We start from the raw sequence: 26,013 nt of genomic DNA on the forward strand, positions 1-26,013 counted from the left end.
TTCTAAGCTAGAGTATAGCATAACTACAGCGAAGAAAGCGAAATACAAGACATAATAAATAACATGAATCTAGGCTGTACGGAACTCATTTTATATTCTCTGTTAATTTTAAGTTCACTCTCCCAATTTGCGTAGAACTTGTATATGTTAAGGAATTATCAACGGGATACAAAAGCAAAGCACAAATCTCAAATCAACTGAACTTCAATTAACACAAACAACGCACACATCCATTTGTAGATAGAGAGATAGTTCTGATTATGGAAGACATAATTCGTCACGCAGAAACAGATCTATGGCGAGGAGACGGTAACGACAGAATGGGGGGATGTGTCCAGTAGAGCAGCAAGCCCTGGGTATGAATTCTAACAACAGTAGTACAAGAGAACAGGACCTCGACACCTCAAGCAAAAGCGAGGGACCGGGGCACAAAAAAAGTATGGTAGACCGGAGATCCTGGGGACATAACAGAAAAAAAAAAAAGGACGGCAACCGCGTCCACATTTCGGCGAAAAAAAAAAACATTCTTTGAGGAAAAGGGAAAAGAGAGATAAAAGGCGAGAGAGATAAACAAGGCGATATCTGGGTTGAAAAAGAGGAAATAGCAAGGGTCAAATCTAGGTTCATAAGGGGTCTTTCACCGCGAGGATAAGCCCCAGAACATGGGACGGGACGCAAATGAGCAGATCGGGGCCGAGGCAGACGGTTGTACAGAGATAGGCGAGGATGAGCGGAGGCATTGAAGTGAGGGAAAGGAAAGAAAAGAAGGAAAGGGATTTAGGAGTTGAGCGATAGGCCCTGGAACCGGTTGAGCCATTCGCCCTGCGCTGGGTGCACACGGGACGAACCATTGGAGGCGCCGATGTTGCCGGGATACTCGAATGAATCTGCAGGACCAAAGCTGGAAGCCTGTGGGGCAAAGACATCCGAATGAGCAGGTCCTTCTGAGTGACGGGAAGGCTGAGAAAAGGGCTGGTAGGACTCTCCGTAGGATGTGCGAAGCATGCCAACGGGGTTTGGCATCTCCCGACCTGTGTCGACAGCATCTCGCGCTCCGCCATAGGATCTATTCTCAAGTTGGTGGCGACGGTCTGCGTCCTGGCCATAAAGGGGGTTGGGCATAGTGCCAGGACCTGACAGACCAGTCGTAGGGGGTGTGACAAACGAGGCCGGGTTGATAGCTGACATCCAGATGCGGGTCTTGTAGATCTTGAATAAGTCGGTCACCAGCGAGTTGAAGTTGATGTACGAATCAGCAAAGTAGTAGAAGGTAAGCTTTTTCCAGTCCCTGCATAACCATTAGTCCAACCATTACGAATGGCAATCGAAATCGCGTAGACTTACATTTGGAACTCGGCGTCGAGGATCTCCATATTAAGCCGATGCTCGACCACTTTCTGCTGGCAGACCCGCTTGGCTTTGGCTTCATTTCCTTCCTTATCGTGCAATGTTAGGACCTCATGTTGCTGTGCCAACCGCTTGATGAGCTTAGGTTTGATGTCTGTCGCGGGTTCCTGCGCACTATGAGGACCGTGAGGACCCATGCCACCTGTGGCACTTCGAGTGTTCAAGCCCGTGTTGGGGTTGGTTAGGGTGGAGCCCTCAGGCTGGCCGTGTCTAGAGAAAAGCATGAGGGTCTTGTAGTGCTCTTCCGCGTAATGTTGCTTTAACTCCCGTGCCTGTTGGAGCGATATGTTCGCATGGATGACGGTGCCCAGATCTGTTCCCCGGTCCGCCTCCACAATGACTAGATCACCATTCTTGACCTGTAGACCGGTATCTTCTTGAATGTAGAAAACGTCTGCGCGGCTGCACTTGAAGGCGACAATGTACAAAAGCTGATTTTGATGAGCATGGGACAATGCGGATGGTTGACGACCGTACGCATTCGACATGGCATACTGGCTGAGAGATGGCGGGATACCCGAGGAGCCATCTCCGCGCAAGGTCTGCTCACGGGAGTAGTAAGGTTCTGCAGAAGACGTTAGTTATGGGTGATACCAAAAGGATGTAGCAAAGTAAATAGACTCACGGTTCGAATAGTCACTAAGGTTACCATAGCCATCATCACGGTCTCCCATAGCTGCGCGAGGAGTAGCAGTCGTGTGCGAGTCAGGACCGATTGAGCCGTGACGCATCGGTATCTCGGCGAAAGAGTGTCGGCGACTTTGAGGTATGTCAGGCATGCCACCGAAGCCTAGAGACGTTTGCCAATGAGCCTTGCGGACATTGTCTCTAGAGCACGATTCTCCAGCGGGGAGGCGAAGGACGAGAATTGCGCTTCCGGGTGCGCTAAATGCTCAGAGAAGCGGCGACGAGAATTACCACGCAAGTTGTTGTATCCGGTAATATCGCGCAGTTCCCCCGGATCCTCTCCAGCCAAATCTCCCTCTAGAACACCGCCTCGGATGCGATGTAGCGAATGACCACCACCGATTGATGCAGCTGATCCAGCTCGCTCACGGTATCTGTTATCCATTTGACCTGCCGCAGCTGCTTGCCGTAAGAGTGCGTTCTCGCGCGCTAGCTGTTCGATCTGCCGAGCCTGGCTCGCTGAATAGCTCCTGTCGCTTTCCGACCCGTTAAGGCTCTCGTCGCCATCATCGTCCTCGCGGACCCGACCCAGCATTGCAGTATCATGCCCTAATTCACCGAGCATACTAGGGCGTGATGCTCGAGGCTGGACAGCAGACATCTGACCTGGACCACGGGAGCGACTTCCTGGGTATTGCGCACCGGCAGTAGGAGCTGCACCGGCCTTGCTAGTATTGAGGCTGAGGAACTCTGGATCCATCTGACCAACAGAGTATGACTGAGAGCGATAGGTTTTGAGAGTTGGTTGTAACGGGATGGAGAAAGGGATGGCGGATTCACCGGAGATGGTACGGGTGATTGGGCTCAACATTTCGTCTGACACGTTGCCGCCCGAAGGAGGTGGGTTGGTCATGGTCGGAGAGGGTACCATTTCTGCCAAGCGAGAAGGGGGTTCCTTGCGTGATTCAGTGTTCCAGATGCCTGTGCCTGTGCCCCAGGAAAATGGACTTCCTCCGGCTTGATTCCAATTGAAAGATCCGGCAAGACTTGGGCTTGTAGTTGTCGCCCATGGTGCCTGATCACTAGCGGGGCTTGTAGGGTTAGACGGGGCGGAAGAAAGGGGACCTCCAGGCAGCGAATGTTTACGCTGAGCGGAAAGCGGAACTTCATTCAACCACGAGGTGCGACGAACTGGTGGCCTGGTGGTAGGTGGGATAATGTTCTGGGCTTGTGCGCCATGGTCTCCATCATCGTCAGAGGAAGCCAATGCATCCGAGTCTGGGGTGGAACGGCGCACGCCTGGGTGAGTCTTCTCGAGGATGGCAGACGCTGTCGGCGCGGCAGGTGGGGTGGATGACTGGGCCATCGAGGTCGGTTTGTTAGATGGCGCTGCCATTATGGTAAGAGGGACACTGTTGCAGTGTTAGTATGGGATTCTCAGCATAATATGTGTGACAAACACAATTATTCCCTGCAGACTGTGCCACCATGAGCGCCACTTGACACCCAGTGAAGCAACGCAACCAGAGCGGGGCTGTCTGACCAAGGAATATCGTAGCCATGGAGGAAGGAAAAGGAAGGAATGAGAGGTAGTTCACTAACCTGTACGATCTTCGTTAATAGCAAAGCTGTACTGTATAGAGGTCTCTTGTGCCAAGGAAAAGAATGAACACATGCGATAAAGCAACCGTCTTTGTTCCACTCTCTCGATGAGGTTGGGGTAAATGATCGATCTCTGCTCTTCAAAGGGACGATGGATGACTAGTAATGCGCTATGTGCAACTCCGGCTAAATTGAAGTCAGTGATTTTTCCCGTATCAAAGCTGGATAGTAAAATAAGGGGCAAAAGACACAAATGAAGGAAAATATAAGAAGATGTAGGTGTGGCATGACTGAGAGCCGCAAGATAAAAGCGGAGCTTGCGTAGATATGCATATCCTCGGCCCCTCTTGCGAGAGGGTCCAGAAGTGGGGATAATAAGAAAACCCCCTCAGCCAAGAGAGAGTTGCAACTGAATCCGAAGGATATGGATATGAAGGAAGAGCAATTGCAAAGGGAGTAAGGGAAGAGTGAGAAATGTCCACAGAGAAGAGAAAGATGAAAATAACATGCAAGCAGATCGCGCGACGAAGTGCCCAAGATGCAGGAAATCGAAGCGACCGTGAACTGGACTCGTACGTACCTCAAGTTGTCAAATACTTGAGCGAAACCTTTTAGCTGGCCTAGCTGGCGGGTAGATCACCAGACACCTCACAAGCAAAATAGTATCCACGAAAAAAAGAGTCGAAATTCAAAAGCAGTCGCGTGATCGCAATTGTGTCTGGGAAATTATCCATGTGTCAGCCCAGTCGCGTTCAGGACAAGGGAAACTCGGCAGAAATGTTGCGCAACTCACCACTCTAATCGCTTCTCTCAAAATGTCTATTTGCACGGTGCGCACGGGTAATCGTGGGTTTCGTCAAGAGTGTTGGGAGTCCTATGCCCGAATTGCACAGCTTTATTTCGAGGGGAACGGAGGCACAAGCACGATAGAGAGGTCAGATAGATAGGATTGGCGAGTAGTAGAAGTGTCGTATTTCGGAAATGATGAGGCGCGTGCCAACGAAGATGCTGAATCTGAATGTTGGTCGGTCTATTGGGGAATGGAATGCGCTCGGAGAGTTATCGAAGCTGTGACCACAGATGACGTTGTGGAGCAAGCCGTGGGGACTAGGCTGATCCCCTTAAGGATGGCGCATCTTGCGATCGAAGGGTGTAGATGGGATGAAAGTTGGGAAGAGAAGAGGGGGAAAATGTAAAAGATGAGGGGAACGCAGAGAGCCTGGGGTAACTTCCCTTACGGATCTGGCAACGTTGCCCCGGAGGACACGGACCACTATGGTTTGATCTTCGATTTTTAGTTGAATTCTTTTAGTGGCTTTTAGTGAATTTTAGTGGGATTTTCTTTTAAAAATGATGAGACATGGAATTTATAAAGAAGAATATATTAAATAGAATATATTAACACTACAAAGCTATATGGAATAGGGAACATTAAAAAGGAAATGAAGAAGATCATAATACGGAGCTCTCCATAGGCTGAGGCAAAGTGGCGTCGACCCCCATCCAGAACGGGTCCCTTGGAGTAATAAGCCGATCATCTGTTGGGCACTTTGAGAAGACCAGGAACATATTATAAGTAACTGTACTCCGTATATCTGAATACTTCTTCCGTATAAAATACAGAAAAATCCCTCGCACGGCCCTCGGGTCGCACACTTGCGGGGCCAGACTTTCCACTTTACCCCGGATTGATATGCATTTTCTGACACTTCATAACCCCTCTAATATAAACCGAGCTTCCTCTTACCCCTCTATTATATGTTGTAAGTATTTTGCGTGGATACCTTCACCTCTCTCAGATCCACCTCACCTCTCGATCTCGATGCACCTGGACCGTTGAACAGTTCTGTGCCACACAGTCGTGTAGTACAATAATAGCATTGTCAACGTGACTCTTTTGCCCCCCCTCAATGGATGATTTCCAATGGATGATTTCCCTTGTGCAATATATGGGAGGGGAAAAATAGGAAAAAAAGTACTTCCAAGGTTGTTTAATGGGGGAGTCAAGGATCAATTTCCAAGGTCCATCTGTCATTCTAATTTCTGACGAATCACATTCTGCTCCGGACCTCCGACCGGGTTTATTTCCTGGCACAAGATGCTGCAACATCCAACGGTTGGCTATGATTCCACTTTTACTTGTTTGCTAATGTAGCTAATGTAGGTATTGCTAGGCGCCGTTATGAAGTGCATTTGGAAAACTGTGTTCTGTGTCCTTTTCTCTCTTTTCATACCTAGGTAGTAATAAGAACCCCGCAATTTATCCCCCAGCTAGGCAGGAGCAATAACTGTAGATCTCGCCGGAACTCTAAATATTTGCACTATACATATTCCCCGTACCTAGGTAAGTTATAGCACTCCCGGACATCGGTCTCAAGCCCTAGGGCCAAGACACGCCAAGCTAGGATAGTACTACACCTGATAGATACGGTGTTCTGTATCTTAGTCTCGTATCTTCCAATACCGGATCATTGTATAGTAGTGCTGGTGTATAGCAATCGTCACACCCAAATAAAAGTCTTCATGGCAAACCAATCATCTACACTAGCATGCAGAGCAAAGTGGCCAAGTGATTAAGGTGGCGAGATGGACCTCGGGAGGAGCTTGGAATGAGGATCGCCTAATTTGGTTACTCAACTTTGGAACCATGGGAAAGCCCAAGGCCGTGCACTGCAGCTCCCAACCTCGGAACCTAAGCTCATCTATCAGGTTGTCGATGGTCGTTGTCGTTATAAATGTTCCCTCCGCAGATGCTTACCATGGATTCATGGCAATTCTAAGCAATCATGCTGTTTCCAAGGTTGGTATCGAATCAATCCCATAACCAAAAGACAATGTCGATATTCACAGGAAGACAGATGACATGCTCCGGGATACAGCTTGTTGGTGTCGCCAGACATGAGTACCACACTATCTAAATCAAACTTATCGTCATCTCGAAATAATCGAGAGTGTGTGCGGCTTTGCTATATGTCCAACGTTTTGTCAAAGTTGCATATGGAATTCCTGCGAACAGTGCGATGGCGCTGTCCTTGGAAACCATTCTATTTTATGTACAGTTCTGATCTATAAACCAATCACTCCAACCGCCTCCCACCAACATCGATATCCACTTTATAATACTTGAACTTCCGACTCGGGATTTTGCGCTCAAAAAGAATATCCAGCTCTTCGAACGTGCGACCCTTTGTCTCCGGCATACACAAAAAGCAGTACAAAGCGCAGAGCATGCTAAGACCGGAGAACAAGAAACCAATCTTTCCGCGCCAGTTTCCTTGATCCTCGTTCATGGCATACGGAATCACCACTGCAAATACTACCGACCAGACAAAACAAGTCACGGTAGATAATGCAATCGTCAGCCCACGGAGCTTGGCCGAAGATACCTCCGCCAGCAGCACATAGCAGAACGGGCCTGAGACTTAGGTCATATACAAAAGTGCAGACTAGCATCAGGCCGCACTGTGCCCAGGTGGTAGATGTCTGTCGCGGAGCGAGGTCCACGGCGCCAATTATAAACTGCACGATGGCGAGTACAGTACATCCAAACAAGTACATCGTTTGTCTACCGACATATGAAAGGAGAAACCAGGAGATGCACGTGCCCAGAAGGCCGAGGCCGTCAGCCCAATGTTCATCGAAAAGGCATCAGACGCATCCAAGCCGGCTAACTCCATGAAATGCACGGCGTATGTGAGAAAGAAAACGTTACCGGTAAATGCCTGCATGTCATACGCCATGACGCAGACAACCAGGCGCCGGAGGTTGGTCCCCCGGAAACAGTCGAGATAGGTGGGCCGCTCACCCTGATAGCTTTCCTCTATACGCAGCGTCTGCTTGATATGCGCCAGCTTTTGCGAGACATCGACAGTGGGGGTTGCGAGACGACGCAGTGATACCGCAGCCTCCTGGTAGCGGCCCTTGCGACACAGCCAGTAAGGTGGGTCGGGACAGAAGCCCACCAGGATCAGCATAATGCAGGGCAAAGCCCATTGTGTTGCTATGGGGATCTTATACGACCACTGACTATCCAAAGATTCCGTGCCCTTGAGGATACCCGAGGCGATCAGCGAACCAATCGAAAAGGCGAGATTGGTCATCGTGGCTGCGAACCCACGCAACACTAGTGGGGTAACTTCGCCGACGTATGCCGAAGCACAAATCGGATAGAAGGCAATGATGCATCCATTGACAAGTTCGCCGACGAAGAGCTGTGCCGGCGTGGAGCTGAAAAACTGGATGAAAATGAATGCGATCGATAGCACGCAGCAGCCGGCGGTCATTCGGCGCGGCCCCAGTCGTTCATATGCAATGCCGGAACAGAGCGCGCCGACAATTGCACCGAGGAGGTTGGCATATCCGAAGGCTGAGAGCCATTTTGCTGCGATGATGTATTTCCCGTCGCGGTTGTAGCCGAATGTCTCCTTGAAGACGGGAAGGCCAACCAGACTGCGGACGATACCACCATCAATGCCTTTCAGGATGGTTGCCTGACAAAATGAGTATGAGGCCACTTTTCGGAAATTTTGGGACTGACCATATTCATGAAGAGTCCCCAGCCAATGGCGGGGTAATGTAGACGCATGGCATCCCACCATGTGAGGGCATGTTCTTGTTTCGTGAACTGGAATGACAGCTCGGCCTCTTCCGTGGCCTCGACAGGAAGGCTCTGGACCACCGTGGTCCCCTTCTCTGCTCCCATATTCTTCGCACAAATCAATGGAATTCAAGAAAGAAGAAAAGTTGAATTTATATATCTAGATGCCAAGGCTTGGCATGCGGTTACAGCGGAGGATGCCGTGAAGTGGAGCCGTTTTCGGAGGACCTTGAGGGTTATCTTGGGGATTTGTAGCGGTATAACTTCAGATAAGTCTCTTAAATCTGGTATGAACTGCCAATATCAAAACACGTCTTACTTGAGAACAAGTCGAGGTTATACAAACCTCTGTGCCATTGACCGCCCCGAAGTGCATCCTATGTATGTCCTGCAAGGCAATTGCCGGGACCTTTAGTAGAGATTGTCAATGTCTTCCGTCGACAACCCAGTTGTGTCTGGGACAATTGACCAAGCTCCCCAGATATGCAATACTGAAGCAGTCTGCAAACACAAAACCAGTTCGAGCGCCCAGGTTACTTACCCAAGTCGACGTTATACATGTACGGCATTAAAAGGTCACCAGCCAAGTTGTGAAGGCCTGCCATCATCCCAAGGTATATGGACTTTGCGCGCAAGTCGGTAACTGGAGATATCTGAAATCAACTGGCCGGAAGCTCCCATAACACCCACCACTGAGTAAACGAGAACATTTCTGGTTGTTTCTCAGCTTAAGATTGCGTAACCTTGTAAGAAACCAAGCATCTCTTCAATGTTACATGAACATGGCAATCGCCTGGGAAGTAATGCAATAAAATTACTTAGCATTCATTTCCACTTCTAAAGACTAATGTACAAGGTATATGCTCCCAAATGAGCTATTTTACGGCGCACTGTCCAAGGGCGCACCAGCCGTAGCAGCAGCACCCTTCTGCTGGCGCAACTTCTCCTCAAACTTGGAGAACTCATGCATGGAAATAATCTCCTCCTCATCCATAACCTGCTCAACACCCTTGACCTCCTCGATCTGCAAGGCAAAGTTAGTAAACAATTCTCATGTCAAAACCAAAGAAACGAAGTGCTGGGGATGAACATACATAGTGCATAAGCATAGACTCAATGCCATTCTTCAAGGTAACAGTGCTGGAATCGCAGGTGCGGCAAGCACCACGCAGCTTCAACATAACAATGCCATTCTCGAACCCTTTTAATTCGATATCACCACCGTCTTCCTGGATAGCAGGGCGGATACGAGTCTCGAGCAATTCCTTGATCATGCTGACAACCTCATCATCATCCTCGTTAAAGGAGAGTGAGTCCTCGCCACTCTCCTGCTCACCGTCGATAGCACCCTCGATCGTCGTCACGATCGTCTCGCCAGATGTCACAGCTTGCGTGATGATGCTGAAGACTTCCGGCTTGATGTGCGCCCAGTTCGCGTCGCTGCCTTTGGTCACTGTGATGAAGTCCGTGCCGTAGAAGACGGATGTAACACCTTCGACATCGAGCAGTTTTGCCGCGAGAGGGGATGGGTGTGGCGGGGCGAGGGTTGAACGTGGTGACATGTACTCGAGGAATGTGCTGGGGAAGTCCTCTGGGAGGACGCGGTGGTTAGGGATGAACTTCAAGGCCTGATCGGAGATGAAAGGTCAGTTCGGTATCTTTTGTCAAATATAATTGAGCTCTGGAACTTACGTCGGGGTTGGGGGTGTTCTCGGTCTGGATGAAAATGGTGCGCTTGCTGGTTGGTGAGAGGCCATTCACTCCGCCCTGTGAGGCGGGCTGCTGGTACGGTCGCACTGTTGGTCGGCGACGGGTCTCTGATGCTGTGATGGTCGGGAGTCGGGCTGCGCTGGACACATATCTGTGGCGGGCGAATACTGGTGTGATCGTTCGGGCGGAGCACTCGACGGGAGTGGCCAGACGGCTGCTTAGCAGAGCGCGGCGGAACATTATTGTAGATGGAGTGCTCATAGACATTATGTTATGGGCGAACTGTGCAAGATGGTTGATAACAGGTTGATTGTAGAAAAAAACATTCGAGGGTCTCTCCGGCTGCCGCTCTGACGCAATTTGATTACACGTGATCTGAGATCATTGCCGGATGACAAATGAAGACAGTTTATCGGCCAATCAGAAGAGACGTTTTGCACGATTACAACTATGGATGTGCCGACTGTCGGAGATTGAGAAACCAGTCGTTCATGGTCAATTGTCATCCTAAATCGTGTATCGAGACTACACACAGATAGAGAATCATCGTGATCGTAAAGTTCAACTTTACCCACAATCAGGCTTTCCGAAAGTAAGCTTCTCTATGTCAGCCTCGAAGCGAAGGCTGGTTTGTATAAAAGTGCAAAGTCTAATGACCGAATAACATTGGAGAACGAACTTTGCCTGCGCTTTATTAGAAGTAGCTTCCTAATTCAGGATGAAACTCGTCCCGTATAACCGGTGCGAGCCAGCCCCGTATCAAGAAGGAAACCCGACGACATGCGGAAACAACATTTGAAGGCTTGAGCCATGCAATGATCGAGCTCAATCGAAAGGAGGAACTGACTAGGACATGACCACACAAAGGTTTAGCCCAATATTTCGGAGGCCCCACTGTATCAAGCTTCTCTCGCATTTCATAAATACAAGGATGAGCCCATTATTCAAGGATACCCAGCAATATAATATGTGCTCTTCAGTTAACCGGTCGTGCCTGGCTCACGCCAAGAGTGTAGAATACAATAGAATGACCTATTGTGAGAAGCATGAATTGGCGATAAAGGATATGCTTTGTTATACCATGATTCTCAAGAGATAAGAATAGCACTGCTTCCCTGTGTATGAGCCAGCCATGTCCTGAATCCGAGGCAGTGGTCAACTGGCGATTCAGCGCCAGCAACCTCTTCAGACTGAGATATGAAGGTGATGTAAGTGGGTAAGAGAAGCTCAAAAAAAGCGAGCCCTTGCAGGATGTACACCAGCAGCTGACAATTCTGATTTGGCCTTGCTGCTTTGTCTAGCACAAATTGCAGTGGTGCCTGGATGGCACTGGCAGTGGCAGAATAGCAAACGGAATAGAATACGTGGAGTTATCAAACGCTTCATTGATGGGTTGGATTCGGTAGGCTGTCATGACTTGAAGAGGGCAGCGAGAGAAACCAGGTATGTGGCCGAATCCCCTCCCTTATTAGATGAAGAAGCAACATAGTGCAGCAATCACGCCTCGCATATGTGGGACGACTGGCACCAAGTAAGTAGACTGCTCGCAACAATGGATGAAGGTGTCCTGTCCTGCAGATGGGCGCCAACATGCTCTCGACAAGTCATGAGAAGGCCTGTGGATGCTTCAGTTGAAAGGCAACTAGCAGTTTCCAACATATTCCATTGGCACCGGGGTTGACGTCGACCCAAGGAGATCAGGATCCGCCTATTATGGTCGGGCTGGTATGCAAGTGATTGTCGTGGCCATTGTAGGCATGTCATGCTTTTGGCTCTCGAGTGATGGATAAAGACATGATCCCTTGCATATCCCGTGCGAATGTGGCTCTTGATGTATCGCGTGCATTCTGGGTTTGTCTCGTCACACTAGACAGGGATTCGATTTTGGACGTGGACGATCAGGCTCCAAGCACGTCTCCGGGGAAATTTTTGCCATCCCCTTTGAGCTTTCTGCATATATCTTGCAGCCTTTCGATTTAAATTTAGTACGTCACACATTTATGGAGTTTCTTGTCACGCGTGTGCCGAATATATTTGCTGCCTGAGGCAGAACACATGACCCGAGCTTCTTATTTTTCATGCAAATCATGCAAATCGGGTAGCTTAACTTTCCTGACCTTATCCTGCATCATTCTCGAGCAGGACGTGGACCAGTGAAAAATGAGGGAGCAAGTTTGATCGCTGTGCAGCTGATGGATTCATTGGGAAATCGACACAATGCCTGGTTCCTGTGAGGTTTGCTCTTTAGAGCCCTCAAAATATCGCTGTCCGACATGCGCACTGATGAGGTATTGACTCTCCTATCCATACGTGGACCAGTTGCTAAGAGTCATGAATTTAGTTGCTCGCTTGCATGCACCCAATCACATAAGATATACTGTGCTCCGAAAGCACCGTCGAATGAGGAACCGAGTAACACCCCAGCACCCGATGTCGATCCCACACCCGAGAATGACACCAACGGTCCCGAAGCTACAGAGACAACTGGCGCCAATCCCCCTGCCATGACCCCCGCAGCAGTGGCGGCATCCTCAGAGATGAAAGAGCTTCTCAGCCAGCACCCGGAACTCCGCAGTCAGCTACAAGATATGTACCAGTCGACGCTGGAGGAAGAATGGGTGGAATCCTACACAGCACCCGCACGCGGGCGTGGACGTGGTCGCGGGCGAGGCCGTGGAGGGTTAACTCCTCGTAGCCGTGGCCCGTGGACATCCGAGAAAGGCTTCAACCGTGGCCTGGGCAGAGTCCGCAAGCTTAGGCAGGATTGCGAGGAAGGGACGGAGACTGGCCAGACCGCTGAGGCTTTCATGCGGTTTATGGCGCTTGTCAAACAGGGCAACGACTCAGCCTGAGTCATCCATATTTTCTGGGAAAAGCAACATACGAGTTGGACGGTCGGCACATATACCTTGATCGCACCATATTCACAGGCTGAGTCCGTGTAAGCGAGACATGCAGATTGAATCTACAAGACGGTGGGTGGGGCTTTTTGATCTACCTTCACTGTTCCAATAGAGTAGCTGTCAGATTTGACAGCTTCAGGCATATTCAGCCTCATGCAGCTTACGAGTGTTCGATCTCCTCCAATGCATACATACTACCGGCTGTCAAGGTTGCCGACTAGCGCATTTACCAGTAGTCCAGGGTAGATTTAAGCGCTGAGCACTGGCCCTCAGACCTCGGGAGCTCATAAAGTGCAATATCACACGACATACAACGTTACCATAGCCAAGACCAAAAGCCGAAGTCCTACATACAACATAGTCGGATTAGCGGATTAGCGGCGCTTTTAGCGCCCCCAATAAAGCGGAGCATATGTCAACGGCCCAGAACTCCAAAGACCGAAATTTCAGTGGGAACAGTACGAAAGTACTGAAAGCTCGGAATCTGCATGTTTCTGACTAGTCACATGGAGAATCTCGCATGAGCAGAGCAGCCTAAGCTGCACTCGCTGCACTCTGCAGACTGTGGGATGCAAAGACAAAACAGCTCTTTCCAAGGTTGTTTCCGAGGATGACACGGCAGTGAAAGCTACTGCAGTTCCGTAGTCAAGCAACAAATACCAGTTAAGAAATAATGCATGGATGCAACATTGTACAATATAGACCTGTCGACTAAGCAAAATCATCCTCGACCCAGCCTCGGTTCTAGTGGCCACTCATTTTGAGACTTCAAAGATTACCATGTGTCGACTTCAGCTGAGCCGCTTTCATGAAAACGAAGATCTCTTGGACTTCCAATGAAATGCAAGAACCCCAATAACCAGGAAAAAAAAGAGGGTCTGAAACCAATTTCAGATTCCCCAGTCTTTGTGATCTGTCCATATTCCAAGGTGATCCGTTTGCTTTTATCATTTATCTTCCCCGTTACTGCCAAGGCCCAAGATATCCGACGCAGCTCCGGATAGTTCTAGGGTAGTTTTCAAGTCAACTCCCCGATTCTGATCTCGGATGGCTACCTTATTGTTCTACCGAACTTGATCTGTTCCGACAATGGATGCGCTGCAGTGCTTGTTCTCTGAACTTACACAGTAACCAGAGCGCTGTCACACCAATCCATTTTGTGGAGGAATTGCCGACCGCTTCCGTCATGATCTCGCAGCAATCTCGCCGAGAGAGAGCTCTCAGTGACAGAGCTCAAGCAATGCCTGCTACAGCTTCACGACCAGGCATGGGCAGTCGAACTTCTTCAGCTCCGGCGGGGGGCCTTTATAAACTCGATGTGCCGCGGAAGCCAGGAACGGGGACGACAGTCGAACACACATTGCTGGAGGAGGACGAGGGGTCGCCAATTACGGGCGAGGCGACCAAGGACACAGGACTCCGTCAAAAGGAGGAGGTATGTCTCGAATTGACCCCGGACTCTGAGTGGTTCGTTGCTACGGTGTTCAGAGAGCTTCAGGCTGACGGTTCCCTTTTCTTTGATAGGAAACTCCCAAGAGCGGCTTCCCCGAAGTGACCATTGCGGTGGCCGGCGAAGAAAATGCCGGCAAGACCAGCTTTGTCAAATGTGCCCTGGATATGAAGAGCCCGCCGGTCTCCCCTATGAACAAGAAGAAAATGTCATTGAACGGATCGGTCTACATTGTGCATCTGATGGAAGTCGACTTGGCCCAGGTTCGATTCGATCAGGACAAGAAGATCATCTGGCCGCATATAGGGCGCGACAGATCTGCGCCGGTCATTGACGCGGTGCTGGTTCTACATGATGCCACCAAGCCGGATCGACTATCTTTGACAACGAAGCTCATTGGTAGGTTTTTGTCGAAACTATCTAGGAAGTACCAAGGCTGATTTCCCCCGGAATTTAGACTCATTGGCTGCCTCGGATCTTCCTTTCTTGCAGGTTGCCTGCAAATGCGATGTCAACCCTGAACCTTTGGAAGACAGCGAAGTGGATGCGATCCATGATCGGTACGAGATCTATCGAACGTCGTTTTCCTCGCCTCGATCTCAACGCATGTGTATAGCGTTGGTTTTGGGGGCAGTGATTTCCACTCGAGAAGGTGAGCGTTTTTTTTTTACCTGAAATCTTTTTTTATTTTTGTTTTATACCTTTCTCCTTTGAAGACCGTCGAGTCTCAAGCTGTGCCTTGACCCCCCCCAAGCGGAAGCGGGCCAAGGTGGGTCGCGGTAGGAGCGTTCGCTACTTTGTTCCCCCATAGAAACTCTTTTTCGGTTTTCCCCTAACTAACCCCTCTCTTCTCCATTCTTAGATCTCGCCAATAATTCTAATAATTCTCTTTCAAAACCTTCGGATTGGCATCATACTCGTTCCAACTCGGAAAACCCAGCCGTGTTCACAGCCGCGGGCGGCCCACAAACGGCCTCAGATCAAGTCGATGGGGATGGTGAGAACCCTCTCCCAACCGATGGAAACTACTTGCAGCATACGTCCAATCCCCACCGTTATGCTCGCAGTAACTCGCAACCGGTGCGACCGCAAACTCCGCCATCCGGAGCGCGTTTAAATACCCGCAGACCGTCAGCACAAGAACTACACTCTCCCAACCACGATAACCGCCAGCAACGATTGCATACCGCCTGGCGACACAGTGGAGGATCAGACGCTTTCAACAGTTTCTTAAACATGGACGACGAGGGAGACGATGGACAGAGCCGGCCCGCGAGCCCTGGCGCAGTTGTGCGCCCAAAACCGAGCAGCGAGAGCAACTCGAGTGCAGAGACGGGGTTATCGTTTGATGAGCTTGTCGATCGTTTGATTTCCCTGCCGATTTCGAAACAAGACCAGAAGTTCCGTTCTATATTCCTATGTCTATACCGAAAGTTCGCTGCTCCCGCAAGTCTCCTAACTGCCTTAATAAGTCGATTCGAGCGAAATGAGACCAGCAACGACGATCAGTTGGCCCGCATGGCGGATCAGCTGCGATTACTCGATGTCATGGCTCAATGGGCTTCAGACTATCCCGGAGATTTCGCTCATCCCAAACTTCGCAAACGGATCATTGAGTTTGTCGCTGTACTCGAAAAGAGCCATTTCTACATGTTCGCTGCCAAGGAGATTGGGTCGCAATTAGACTCGAATGCAGAAGACGATGATGTCGGCTGGGCATACGGGGGGGACAGTGATTCCGATGAGCCCCAGCTGGTTGAGACATTCTTCGACAACTCCGGACGAAGCTCTCCAGCAGCTGTCGCTGGCACTGGCCCTACCACCAACACCTACGACACCGAAGAAGAACAAGACCCCATCTATAGTATGAGTGCACTGGATCTCAGTAGTGGGCCGCATGATTCGACATCACGGCTTTCAGTCTCCTCGAATACCGACAAATCCAACAACATCACCGCCCAGTCATTCACATTGCTGAACCTCGAAGCAGCCCAAAAAGAGGCTTTGCGTCTCGAATTAACACATAAGACTTCACTTAGCAAACTCCAGTGGCGGTTCTTCATGGAAACCCCAGAAGAGGAGTTTGCACGAGAACTGACGCGGATTGACTGGATCATGTACAACTCATTCCGGCCGCGTGATCTTGTTCGTCATGTCAGCCTCTCGGGAATAGACAAGGATAAGGTCAAGAGCTTGACGAACGTTAACCGGATGATCAAGCAATTTAATCATCTGGCTTTCTTCGTCGCAAGTTTGATCCTCTTGCGCGATAAGCCTAAGCATAGAGCGCAGGCGCTAGAAAAGTTCATGAACGTTGCAGTGGTAAGCTTTCTCCATCCAGCTACTATACAGTCAGCAGTAACTAACACACCTCTTTCCAGAAACTCCGACGCCAAAACAACTACAACTCCTTGGGTGCCGTAATCGCCGCCATCAACGGCACCCCAGTCCACCGTCTCACGCAAACTCGGGATCTGATCCCCATCCAAACCCAGAAAGAGTTTATGCGTCTGGTCATCCTCATGAGCACCCAACGAAGCCACTTTGCCTACCGTCTAGCTTGGGAAAATTCATTCTCAGAGCGAATCCCATTCCTACCCCTCCACCGCCGTGACCTTGTCTCCGCTGAAGAAGGCAACAAGACATTTGTCGGCGAGAACAAATCTCGCATCAACTGGAAGAAATTCGAGGTTATGGGTGAGGTTGTTCTCGGCGTCCAACGAAGCCAGAAGACGCCTCATCCTCAGGCTCAGAAGTTCGACGATGTTGAGCGACTGATCCTGGACTCGAAGCTCTCTGGAGACGAAGAGGTAAGGTCTATCATCGTGAATCATTGTCCTTCTCATTAACATTATCTAGGACTTGTATGCTCGTAGTTTGCTTGTCGAACCGTCCACGGGAGCCGAGGGACGAAGGAAGTTCGGCTGGTTGCGCTCTCAAACCTAATCGCTTCACCTCTGGCATCCTGAGGCACTCGTCCCCGTAAGCCTCAACACGAATTGAGGCTCACGACAACCCATCTCATCAAACGCCTTCCTACCTCTCTCTCTGCCCTCCCTACCCTATCTACACCTATCTTACCCTTCCTTCCTCTACACTTCCTTTCTCATGCCGCCACGCCCCTATATGATTGATAAATATTGCTGTTGTCTTTTACCTGCTTTTCGTTATGAACTCGGCGGAGGTCGATATGACGGTTGTAACGGTTGATACATCTTGAGAAAAAAAAACGTTCTGCTACGGCATTTTGTACATATGCGTGCTGAGGTGTGGGTAGTGATGGTCATCGACTGTCTTGCAGATAGCAGTTTCCTATCCCGGTATATATTGAGATGTTTATGTAATTATTCCCTTGTATCCCCTGTCCACAAATAAGATCCTAGCCCTATACCAATATTGAACAATTGTCAGATTCTACCGCTAAGTAGCGGATGCCGCATACAATTCCAATCACGTGAATTGGTTCCACCCGACTATCTCAACCTACCAGCTTGAGACGAAGACAAACATTTGAACTCACCTCCAAACCCCGGTGCACCAGAGTCTCAAATCCACCCCAATCAACCCATCAAAAAGCCACAGCCCTCGGGGTTCAACCCACTCAAAAATGTCCACAACAATCCAAGCGCGCACAACCTACCGCGCCCTCCTCCGCGAACTCCCACGCCGCCACCTCTCAAATCCCTCCCCACTGCACCAACACCTACGCGCAATCTTCCGCTCAACACCATCAACATCTTCACTGCAACCGGAAAACTCCAATGCCCTCCCCTTCTCAGTCCCGAAAACAGACGAGGAACGCACCCTCCGCATCCAGGAAGCAGATCAATTCGCTCAATATGCCCGCGCCCAGCGTGTCTACTGTGAGCTCCTTGAGCGCTATAACCCCGGTATGACCATGGACGAGGAAGAGAAGATTCGTCTTACGGCTAGACGGGTTGGGTTTGATTTGCCTGAGTTGCATGTTCCTGAGGGGAAGGAGTGATTATAACATTAGTTGGAGGGTTTGCGATGCTAGGTTTAGCTGAGCTGAGCGGGCTTGTTAACTATGCTCGGTATTGCTTTGCTTTCCTTGGTTCGTCCTCCGGTGGATTATCGATTGCGGATACAGATGGACGATCTGCGTTCTGATTCACGGTACAGGCGGATTGCAGGCTTGTTGGATGTTATCTGTTGTCTGTATAGATAGTGTGGTTTTGTTGGGATGCATGTATTCCATGGAATGGCGTTATTGTTGATTTTTGGGTTTGTATACTACGGGTTATGTACAAAATAAATAGAGAGCATTGCCAAGTAGCATGAACTTGTTCTTTTTTGAAAATTTCTCTATGCTATGCATTAACTCTGGAAGATTGATGTTCCAGTCGTAACTTGGGGTATCTGATATTGAGATCCTGATCTCAATACTTGTTTAGTGCGAACCAAGTGGGTTGCCGCACAGTGTTTGGGGCACCGAGAATGGACACCCGACGTTGACACTGGGCGTGATTGTGTTGCGAAGGTGATGACCTAGCAAAAGGGTTGTGATGAAGATTGCCCGGGACCCCGATGACGCTGGCGCTGAAGATTGGGCTTTTGAATAGACGTGCTTCCCTGATTGACTCTTCAGGTAGCGCTGAGCTGCGTGCGCTCCATCTGTCTCATCAAAGTCGAACTACTTTCTTCATCTTCCATGCCAACACCGACTTCGATCGCAGTCTTGGGTCGGTTCCGGTTGAGACCATCTAGCAGGGTACAGGCCTTGCAAATCCGCTGACTAGAAATGTAGTTACAGCGCTCACAGTGCTTGATAGTCTGCGCCTTGACCGCCTTACCCGTGGGACCGCGATTCGCCTTCACATGTCCACCATTAGGAAGCTTGATTTCGGTCTCGAGTGACTCAGCTGCGTCGTTCTCAGTGAGCTGTTTCTCCATTGCAGCCATCTCTCCTCCACTGGTTCGGCCATTTTGACTACCACAGCCACCAGCCGATTCCTCCTCGACACCAGACTGCTTGGATTTGCCAGCACCCCGAACTTCCACCGGTACAAGCGCCGCCATGTCTTCGCCACTCTTGACAATGTCGAGGATCGAACTGGGACGAATCTTCTCAAGATCTTTGATCAGGGTGCGAGCACTACCACGGAAAGCCTCCGGCGAATAGATACATTCAGTAGTGAAGTAATCGAGCTGACGGTGGTGGGCGTAAAGGACGATCTCCTTTTCGTAAGCGTACTTGAGAGGCTTACTGCGCTTGATATCCGAAGCGTCGGAGCTGGTGACGATACTAGTACCGCGCGACAGACGGGGCAGATCACCGCGAAGGAGATTCATCATAACAGTTTCAGCAACATCGTCCGCATTGTGGCCTGTGACAACGTGCTTGATGCCCAAGCGGGCCGCGCCTCGGTCGAGCGCCTGCCGCCGGAACACACCGCAGTACGTGCAGTTACCCTTCTTGCCCACTTGTTCCACGACCTGGTCCATCGTCCAGCCATATAGCTCGCTGTATCCCAGGATATCAAGAGGCATGTCGTATTGCACGGCGTTGCGTTTCACGGTCTCCAAACTGTCATCGCGATAGCCGCGGATGCCCTCGTCGATCGACAGTAGGCATAGGTCGAGTCCGTAGTTGTATCGCTCATTGAGGGTTTTCAGTACGGCTGCTAGTACCGTGCTGTCTTTGCCGCCGCTGGCTCCGATCGCGACTCGCTCGCCGGGGAAGAAGAGGTTGGTGCCGATGATGGTTTCGTGTACTTCGGTTTCGAAAATTTTGATGAAACAGGCACGGCAGAGCTTGTGTCTATTCTTAGGTCGGATAATGACGGCTCGCGCCTCCTTGCAGTTGAAACACGCCGTCGGCGCCATGATGTGAGTTGTTAGGCCTGTGACTTGGTGGCGGAGAAGAATTTCTTTTCCCCCGCGGTCGATCGGATGGTCCGTGCGCAGGGCGCTAATCTGTGCGTTCCAAGGTTCGATCTATATCAACACATGTGCAGGTTATACTCGGTCTTTGACCTACCATTTCTCGTGGAGACAGTATTCCAAGATTTATGAGCTAAGTTTCTCTTACTTGTGTATTATAAGGACAAATTCATTCACAAAAGCCAACTTTGGTTGTTTTTCAAGACAATATCACGCGAATTAGGCCAATGGATCCAATGGTTTAAAGTACACAGATGCTCACAATAGACACAGTGCAAACGTATGTAATAGACAAGACAGAAACAAAAAGCCAGTCAGTTGGAGTCGAGATAAGTGTGGAGACTTCAATCACAATAATCTTTTGCGTAGTTTGAGGGATTGAAATGTAGCTGTGTTGACTGGGATGTTGTATGCGATTGATTCTCCTGGTAGTAATGAATCAAGTATTCTGCGATAGCAGTTAAACCAGCCAATATTCCTACCCAACTAGGAAATATCCGATGCGACACACTATCGCCTTTTTTGCTCAGCGCGTTGTTGCAAGCGCATGCTTCGTCGCACATCGCTTTGCCCACTGCTTTCCAGTTCAGGTTCCAATTTTGAGCCCGGCGAGCAGTTCATCGTGCCAGATGGCATTGCCATTCTTCCTTTCGCTTTCCTGTCAGATTGATGCAGTTTGGTAGGGTGTGTCTCAATGCAGCTTGACGACAGAGGGGGAGTAGAGGATTGGCCGTCACCCGCGAAGGAGCCAAAGAGGGCGACAAGGGAATCGAACGAGAAATCTCGAGCAAAATTTGTAAAATTGCTCCATAAAAGAGCCGTGGATGCTGGGTTATCCGAACGTGGAGGCTCAGCGGCCAGCAGTGCTTCAGCAGTCTTGTCCCAGGCTTGCTGGATCTCGTCTAACGTCCCTTCTTGTCGTCTTTTGAGCAGGGCCAGGAATTCCTCGTTGCCTTCGGTAAGACTTGAAATATCGGAGACGTCCTGGTGCCAATTGCGAGGGTTTTGAACCGCCATTTTCATGGTGTTGTGTTCCGCATGCAGAGTGGCTAAGAAAGCGTTCAGATCTTCATATTCTATACCTAGCCTTCTGAGATCTCGTTCTAGAGATTTATCGCTGCTCGCTGCCAGGCGAAGAGGCGAGGGTTCCCGAGTTGGTGCCGCTGACTTGTGGGCAACTCCTGTCAAAGGCAACGTAGACACTTTATTCTCTCCGTGCTTCTCACTCCGGTCTGTCCGGCCAAGCTTTCGTTTAGACTGTGAACTGGGGGACATCGTGTGAACGAGAACTTGCTTGCAAGCAGTATATAGGTGTTTGTTATGGTCTTTAATGTCGCTCTTCGAATTCCGTAGGTTTTGATTTGAAACAGAACCAAGTCGCCGATCGACTGCCTACAAAGATAGACCCACAGCTTATTTCGCGGCCCAATTTTCCGCTGGGCAATGCATCCCGAGCATGGGGCCAATTAGAGAAAGCTACCTAGCCGTGCATGGCCATGTCAGCACTGAATTTGAGGCTTTAAGATTGGGCGAAGGCAATATGTAAGGTGCCCAAACTGGCATGAATGCATTATTACTATCTATTTTGATTGGCAATATGCACGTAGTAAATTGCAAGTCATTATTTACGCCGCCCTTTTTCCCACGGTTGTCATCAGGGACATGTTCGAGGATAACATCATATTCCCCTCGGCGAGACAGATCCAATGGAAAATGATTCTCCTAGAAGCTTGTCTTTAAATTTATATCCAGGGTCTAGACCTAAAAGCGACGAAGACAGGTACGATATTTGGACAGACCGATTTTCCATGGCCGCCCTTGGTCGTATTTTGACGCGAACTGTACCCGGTGAACCTTTCAAGCGAATTGTACGGGAAGGCAATTGTCCAGGGGCGAGCAGGAGAGCATCTGGGTTGTACTGCGAGGTGCCCAGTATTAACTCAAATTTTTCGCTTGCTCCATGTTGAACCTGGAATCTCCATGGACTATCGCGGACGACGTCGAAATCCCAATAGAGGAGGCTCTCTGGAAAGGAAGTAATGAAATATTCTCCTTTCCGAATACCAGATGGATCGCACAGAAAACGACTGCTCCTGTATGGAATGCTCAGCAGGATGAATTGAGATGACACTGGAACATTATTCAATGGATCGTCGTATTCAAGTAGCGCGCGGCATGATGCGAGGATTTTGAATCCCGTAAGAGGGCTCACTCGCATAAAGGCCGTGTGGAAAGAAAGGTCGAATCCATCTTTTATAATGATGGACCTTAGTCCCAAACTTGTATAATTGGTCCCACCATCCCAACCAGGGGGAGGTTTCAGGATAGTGGTCAGATGCCCAACTCTTTCGAAAGAGTCGGGAGCATAAGCTGATGACATCTTGATCAAGTAAATTCCAAACCGGAAGGAATATGACCCGCCTATAAAAGCCAGGAAAAGAGAATCATGGCGCCATTCCTCTATTTGATGAAATATCACATTAGTTCAACTGTCTTGTAATGATCTGTTTCATTCAGGCTGGAGGGGACCCAACATACGACCGGCTGCATCGACCTTGTCTGAGTTGAGGAACATCAAGTTGGCATCTAAATGCAAACCACTTGCTGAGATAGAGAGATTACACCCCGCCAAAATCCGGGTTGTTGCTGGCTCGTCGGATCGGGGTTGAAAACATGAGAGCGAAGGAGCCAGAGCACCTAGCCGTCGCGGAATGACATTCTCTTCATTATAATCTTCGATATGTGTTAGCTATGGAAGTGGTACGGGCTTCTGTACTTCGAACAAACTCACTGTGCGCCTCCCAGAGCAAAAGGCTTGCATCATCGTGCGTCCTGATCAGCTCGTGCTGTAACCGCAAAAATGCCCGATCACCCTCGCCATAAATCAAAGGCATATTAATTCCAAAGAGGCCCAAAAGAGAATAGGCCCTGTCTTCTATCAAAGTTGTCTGTCTCTGTGATGCCCAAGAAAAGCGTTCCCGGATAGAACACTCATGAAATTTTCGTAATTTCTCAGGATCGATGCCCGTGGCCCTCTCAATGTGTTCTTGGCCGTTGTTTTTGTCGATTATTTCCAGCCAATTCTTGTCAACGAATAGTAGAGATGTCGGAGCTATGAGCTCTTGTAGTGTCCATCCCCTCGTAAACCACCTCGCACGAGAAAAGGAAGCCAGGAAATTTTTTTTCCCTCGGTCAACATCCTCAAGGTACACGTAGCAAATCATGGATTCCTTATACCAGCGAAACATGGCATTAATAGCTTCTTGTGTATCGGAGGTGTTTGTTTTGTCGATACAACAGGTGTCCATCCAAGCCCATTCCCAGCCATCCTCTTTGGCAAGATCGCAGTACTTCTTCAGCTTGCTCCAACCCTCGGGTTTATACCGGCCACGCGTCAGCTTGGCATAGGATGACTTCATATCTTGATAGGTGACTTCCCTGACACCCTCTGAATTTTCCGAAAGCCATGTATGTGACAAGATAGCATATGCTGGAAGCGGGCTTCCATGATGTGGAAGCTCTACTTGTTCATAGAGCCTGTATGATTCTGTGTGGAGAAACCTCATCGTGCATTGCTCTCGTAGATGAAAGCGGGCTTGGTGCTTAGTGTACAATATGAAGACCGTGCAGCATATATTTAACGAGATCTTGCCTGGTGTATAATGAAAAGTGTAATCGTGAAAACGCGATCTATCATTAAATCCAATAAATCGAGCCCACATTTATAGCCTCACCTCCCATCTCCCTAGTGCAATAAATTCCTCATGAAAGCGCTGCTATTTCAAGCAAAAGAGGGGTTACTGCAGATCGAATCCTCGTAGGTCCTGCATGACCGCAGGATAGAGCACCGAAAAGGTCAAGTTGCATTGGAAGCGCTAAGCTTGCATGGCGGTAGTTGGCGTTGATTGGGCATACTCGAAGGCCCAACTGAACGCCAATTCAAGTCGATTGATCAAATTGACTGCACTTTTAGAGACCTGAGAAACAGAAAAAGCCATTGATGGAGGAGCTCTTACTGGGAAGAGGACAAGGAAAGTGGGAAGCATCGTCATGTACTTAATAGTCTAGTATATCTATCGGAGGTTGTCAAAACGCCATCTTCCGGCGCCAACTTACATATGTACGTATGTAAGTACTTTTGATAGTTATCGCCTATGCCATGCAAATGAAGCTGATTATTACCCTTTATAGATAATACTCCTTGGTATTCTTCAAAAAAGCAATACTATATATATGGAGTCCACCCCCAAGCGACAATATGCGCACTTTGATTGGCTGTATGGTGCAGCTGAGGCTGAGCACTTTGACACGCCCAGCTGTAGATCTGACGTGGCAAGTATCATAAGGCATGCTCATCCCGATCAGAATGTTAAACAAAAAAAAAAAAGACAAAAGGAAACTAAATAAACACAGGTTCTCAGATTTTGCGAGACTTCTTGCTTCAAATTCCGATCTGGTGCCGTGAAAGAATCACCAAATATGACTATCGAGCTCGAGCCAGGCACTATAATGTCAACATACATCCCAATGCCCTGGGTTCCGGACATAATATCGGAATGGGCCGCCTTGATTCCACTGGCCTGCCATCTTGCTAGTCCCCAAGATGATCACTTGACTTCGGGCGACGTTTCTCTACATGGGCGAATTTCATTAATTCTATTTCCTCGCCTTGGGACTTTATGGGGGCTAGCAAGACTCTTCGGCAAAGGTTCGAACTATTTCGATTACGCCAGTGTCAGAGGAGGTTCGGCTCGAACAGTATGGGATGTCAAATGGGGATCCGAATTTCCCTGCGCAAATGGTGCAGCGAGTGCAGCAATTGAGAATTTTGCTCTTGGAAATCTTAGAGATAGAGCAGGGGTGATACCTAGGCTTTCTATCCCCATTTCAGATAGCAATGTCGCCCCTAGCTCTGGATCAGATGAGGCCCCAAAACTTCGCCAACAAATCTTGCATGTCTACCAGTTTCGCCTCTGTCCGCCCCGACGGTCACTACGATCTAAAATCGACAGTTTCATGAGTTCAAAGATTGCTAATTGCATCATTTTCTCTGTACTTTGCGGAATTTCAGCTATATTTGGACTTGTTGGCGCCTATGGAAGCGCTGGCCTCATCTTGATCACTGCAATCTCTAGACTGGTTGCATGGGCCATAGTCATTCCTCGAAGCGCTGGGTATTTGAGCAACAATGAGAAACATGAAACTGCATGCATGTTAACAGCGTCACACGTCAACGCTATGGAGTGGAGTCTATACACTGGCGATCGCGCGATTGTCGACACCTTGCTCAACAAGCCGATGGTTCATTTCCCAGAAGGAAAACAAGCACAGTTAGCGGCTCGCTGGTTTTACTTTGCACATGGAGTTCAACTTGCCGCAATCACATACGTGGCGGCGCAGAAAGGCTGGGATGGTATATGCTTAGTGTGCGTCCTTTTTGTTCACACTTTATATCATTGGACATTTTGCGGTAATGCAAAGGTTGCTGACTGGCTGGCTCGAGAGGGTGTTGAGGTCAAAGTAAAGAGCTATGAGTTTGGCTGGCGAACTGCTATGCTTGGTTGCATTCAGCTATTCAGCGAGTCCAAGGTGACTCGTTGGATGGATTCGATAGTGGTTTCACATCCGCGACGTGACGCCTTTCTCAGACTTATTCAGGGAAAGGAATTGGAGAAGAGCTTAGAGGTCCAGCTCGATGAGCATGATTTGGACTGGATCAATAACGCAGCGTCTCTGTCTGTTCAGGGAGGGCAGGTACTGAAACGAGATTTCATTGTCAGAAAGTGAATTTATTATTGTAAATTAGGACTTGA

At 49.2% G+C, this 26,013-nt stretch overlaps 9 protein-coding genes across 9 annotated transcripts; 4 read left to right on the top strand and 5 right to left on the bottom strand.

Annotated features, from left to right (window-relative positions):
* Positions 1–777: 777 nt before the first annotated feature.
* Positions 778–3,430, bottom strand: N7519_000737 (PSP1 family protein; the record flags this gene model as incomplete). The annotated part of the gene is made up of 4 exons (XM_057287515.1): positions 778–1,288; positions 1,345–1,972; positions 2,033–2,166; positions 2,229–3,430. The coding sequence occupies 4 exons, from the start codon at positions 3,428–3,430 to the stop codon at positions 778–780; spliced, it is 2,475 nt and encodes an 824-aa protein (XP_057153598.1).
* A 3,283-nt stretch (positions 3,431–6,713) lies between these two features.
* On the bottom strand, positions 6,714–8,338 carry N7519_000738 (putative MFS alpha-glucoside transporter; the record flags this gene model as incomplete). The annotated part of the gene is made up of 3 exons (XM_057287516.1): positions 6,714–7,051; positions 7,193–8,126; positions 8,174–8,338. 3 exons carry the CDS (start codon positions 8,336–8,338, stop codon positions 6,714–6,716), a joined length of 1,437 nt encoding a protein of 478 aa, XP_057153599.1.
* A 775-nt stretch (positions 8,339–9,113) lies between these two features.
* N7519_000739 (NifU family protein) lies at positions 9,114–10,210 on the bottom strand (the record flags this gene model as incomplete). Its single annotated transcript, XM_057287517.1, has 3 exons — positions 9,114–9,257; positions 9,328–9,861; positions 9,926–10,210. The coding sequence occupies 3 exons, from the start codon at positions 10,208–10,210 to the stop codon at positions 9,114–9,116; spliced, it is 963 nt and encodes a 320-aa protein (XP_057153600.1).
* A 1,849-nt stretch (positions 10,211–12,059) lies between these two features.
* N7519_000740 (zinc finger HIT domain-containing protein) lies at positions 12,060–12,795 on the top strand (the record flags this gene model as incomplete). The annotated part of the gene is made up of 2 exons (XM_057287518.1): positions 12,060–12,231; positions 12,285–12,795. Exons 1-2 carry the CDS (start codon positions 12,161–12,163, stop codon positions 12,793–12,795), a joined length of 582 nt encoding a protein of 193 aa, XP_057153601.1. The 5' UTR covers positions 12,060–12,160.
* A 1,237-nt stretch (positions 12,796–14,032) lies between these two features.
* Positions 14,033–17,242, top strand: N7519_000741 (putative Ras guanyl-nucleotide exchange factor RasGEF; the record flags this gene model as incomplete). Its single annotated transcript, XM_057287519.1, has 6 exons — positions 14,033–14,281; positions 14,371–14,695; positions 14,754–14,948; positions 15,159–16,618; positions 16,678–17,106; positions 17,156–17,242. 6 exons carry the CDS (start codon positions 14,033–14,035, stop codon positions 17,240–17,242), a joined length of 2,745 nt encoding a protein of 914 aa, XP_057153602.1.
* Positions 17,243–17,903: 661 nt separating this feature from the next.
* On the top strand, positions 17,904–18,281 carry N7519_000742 (LYR motif-containing protein; the record flags this gene model as incomplete). Its single annotated transcript, XM_057287520.1, has 1 exon — positions 17,904–18,281. The coding sequence occupies one exon, from the start codon at positions 17,904–17,906 to the stop codon at positions 18,279–18,281; it is 378 nt and encodes a 125-aa protein (XP_057153603.1).
* A 620-nt stretch (positions 18,282–18,901) lies between these two features.
* N7519_000743 (putative PP-loop ATPase superfamily protein) lies at positions 18,902–20,143 on the bottom strand (the record flags this gene model as incomplete). Its single annotated transcript, XM_057287521.1, has 1 exon — positions 18,902–20,143. The coding sequence occupies one exon, from the start codon at positions 20,141–20,143 to the stop codon at positions 18,902–18,904; it is 1,242 nt and encodes a 413-aa protein (XP_057153604.1).
* Positions 20,144–20,710: 567 nt separating this feature from the next.
* N7519_000744 (uncharacterized protein) lies at positions 20,711–23,619 on the bottom strand (the record flags this gene model as incomplete). The annotated part of the gene is made up of 4 exons (XM_057287522.1): positions 20,711–21,464; positions 22,000–22,660; positions 22,739–22,933; positions 22,992–23,619. The coding sequence occupies 4 exons, from the start codon at positions 23,617–23,619 to the stop codon at positions 20,711–20,713; spliced, it is 2,238 nt and encodes a 745-aa protein (XP_057153605.1).
* A 1,060-nt stretch (positions 23,620–24,679) lies between these two features.
* N7519_000745 (Herpesvirus glycoprotein N) lies at positions 24,680–25,987 on the top strand (the record flags this gene model as incomplete). Its single annotated transcript, XM_057287523.1, has 1 exon — positions 24,680–25,987. The coding sequence occupies one exon, from the start codon at positions 24,680–24,682 to the stop codon at positions 25,985–25,987; it is 1,308 nt and encodes a 435-aa protein (XP_057153606.1).
* Positions 25,988–26,013: the final 26 nt, after the last annotated feature.

The sequence above is a fragment of the Penicillium mononematosum genome, assembly GCF_028829835.1.
Source record: "Penicillium mononematosum strain IBT 11891 chromosome Unknown utg000001l:1.0-4488741.0:1.0-4491989.0, whole genome shotgun sequence".
NCBI lineage: Eukaryota > Fungi > Ascomycota > Eurotiomycetes > Eurotiales > Aspergillaceae > Penicillium > Penicillium mononematosum.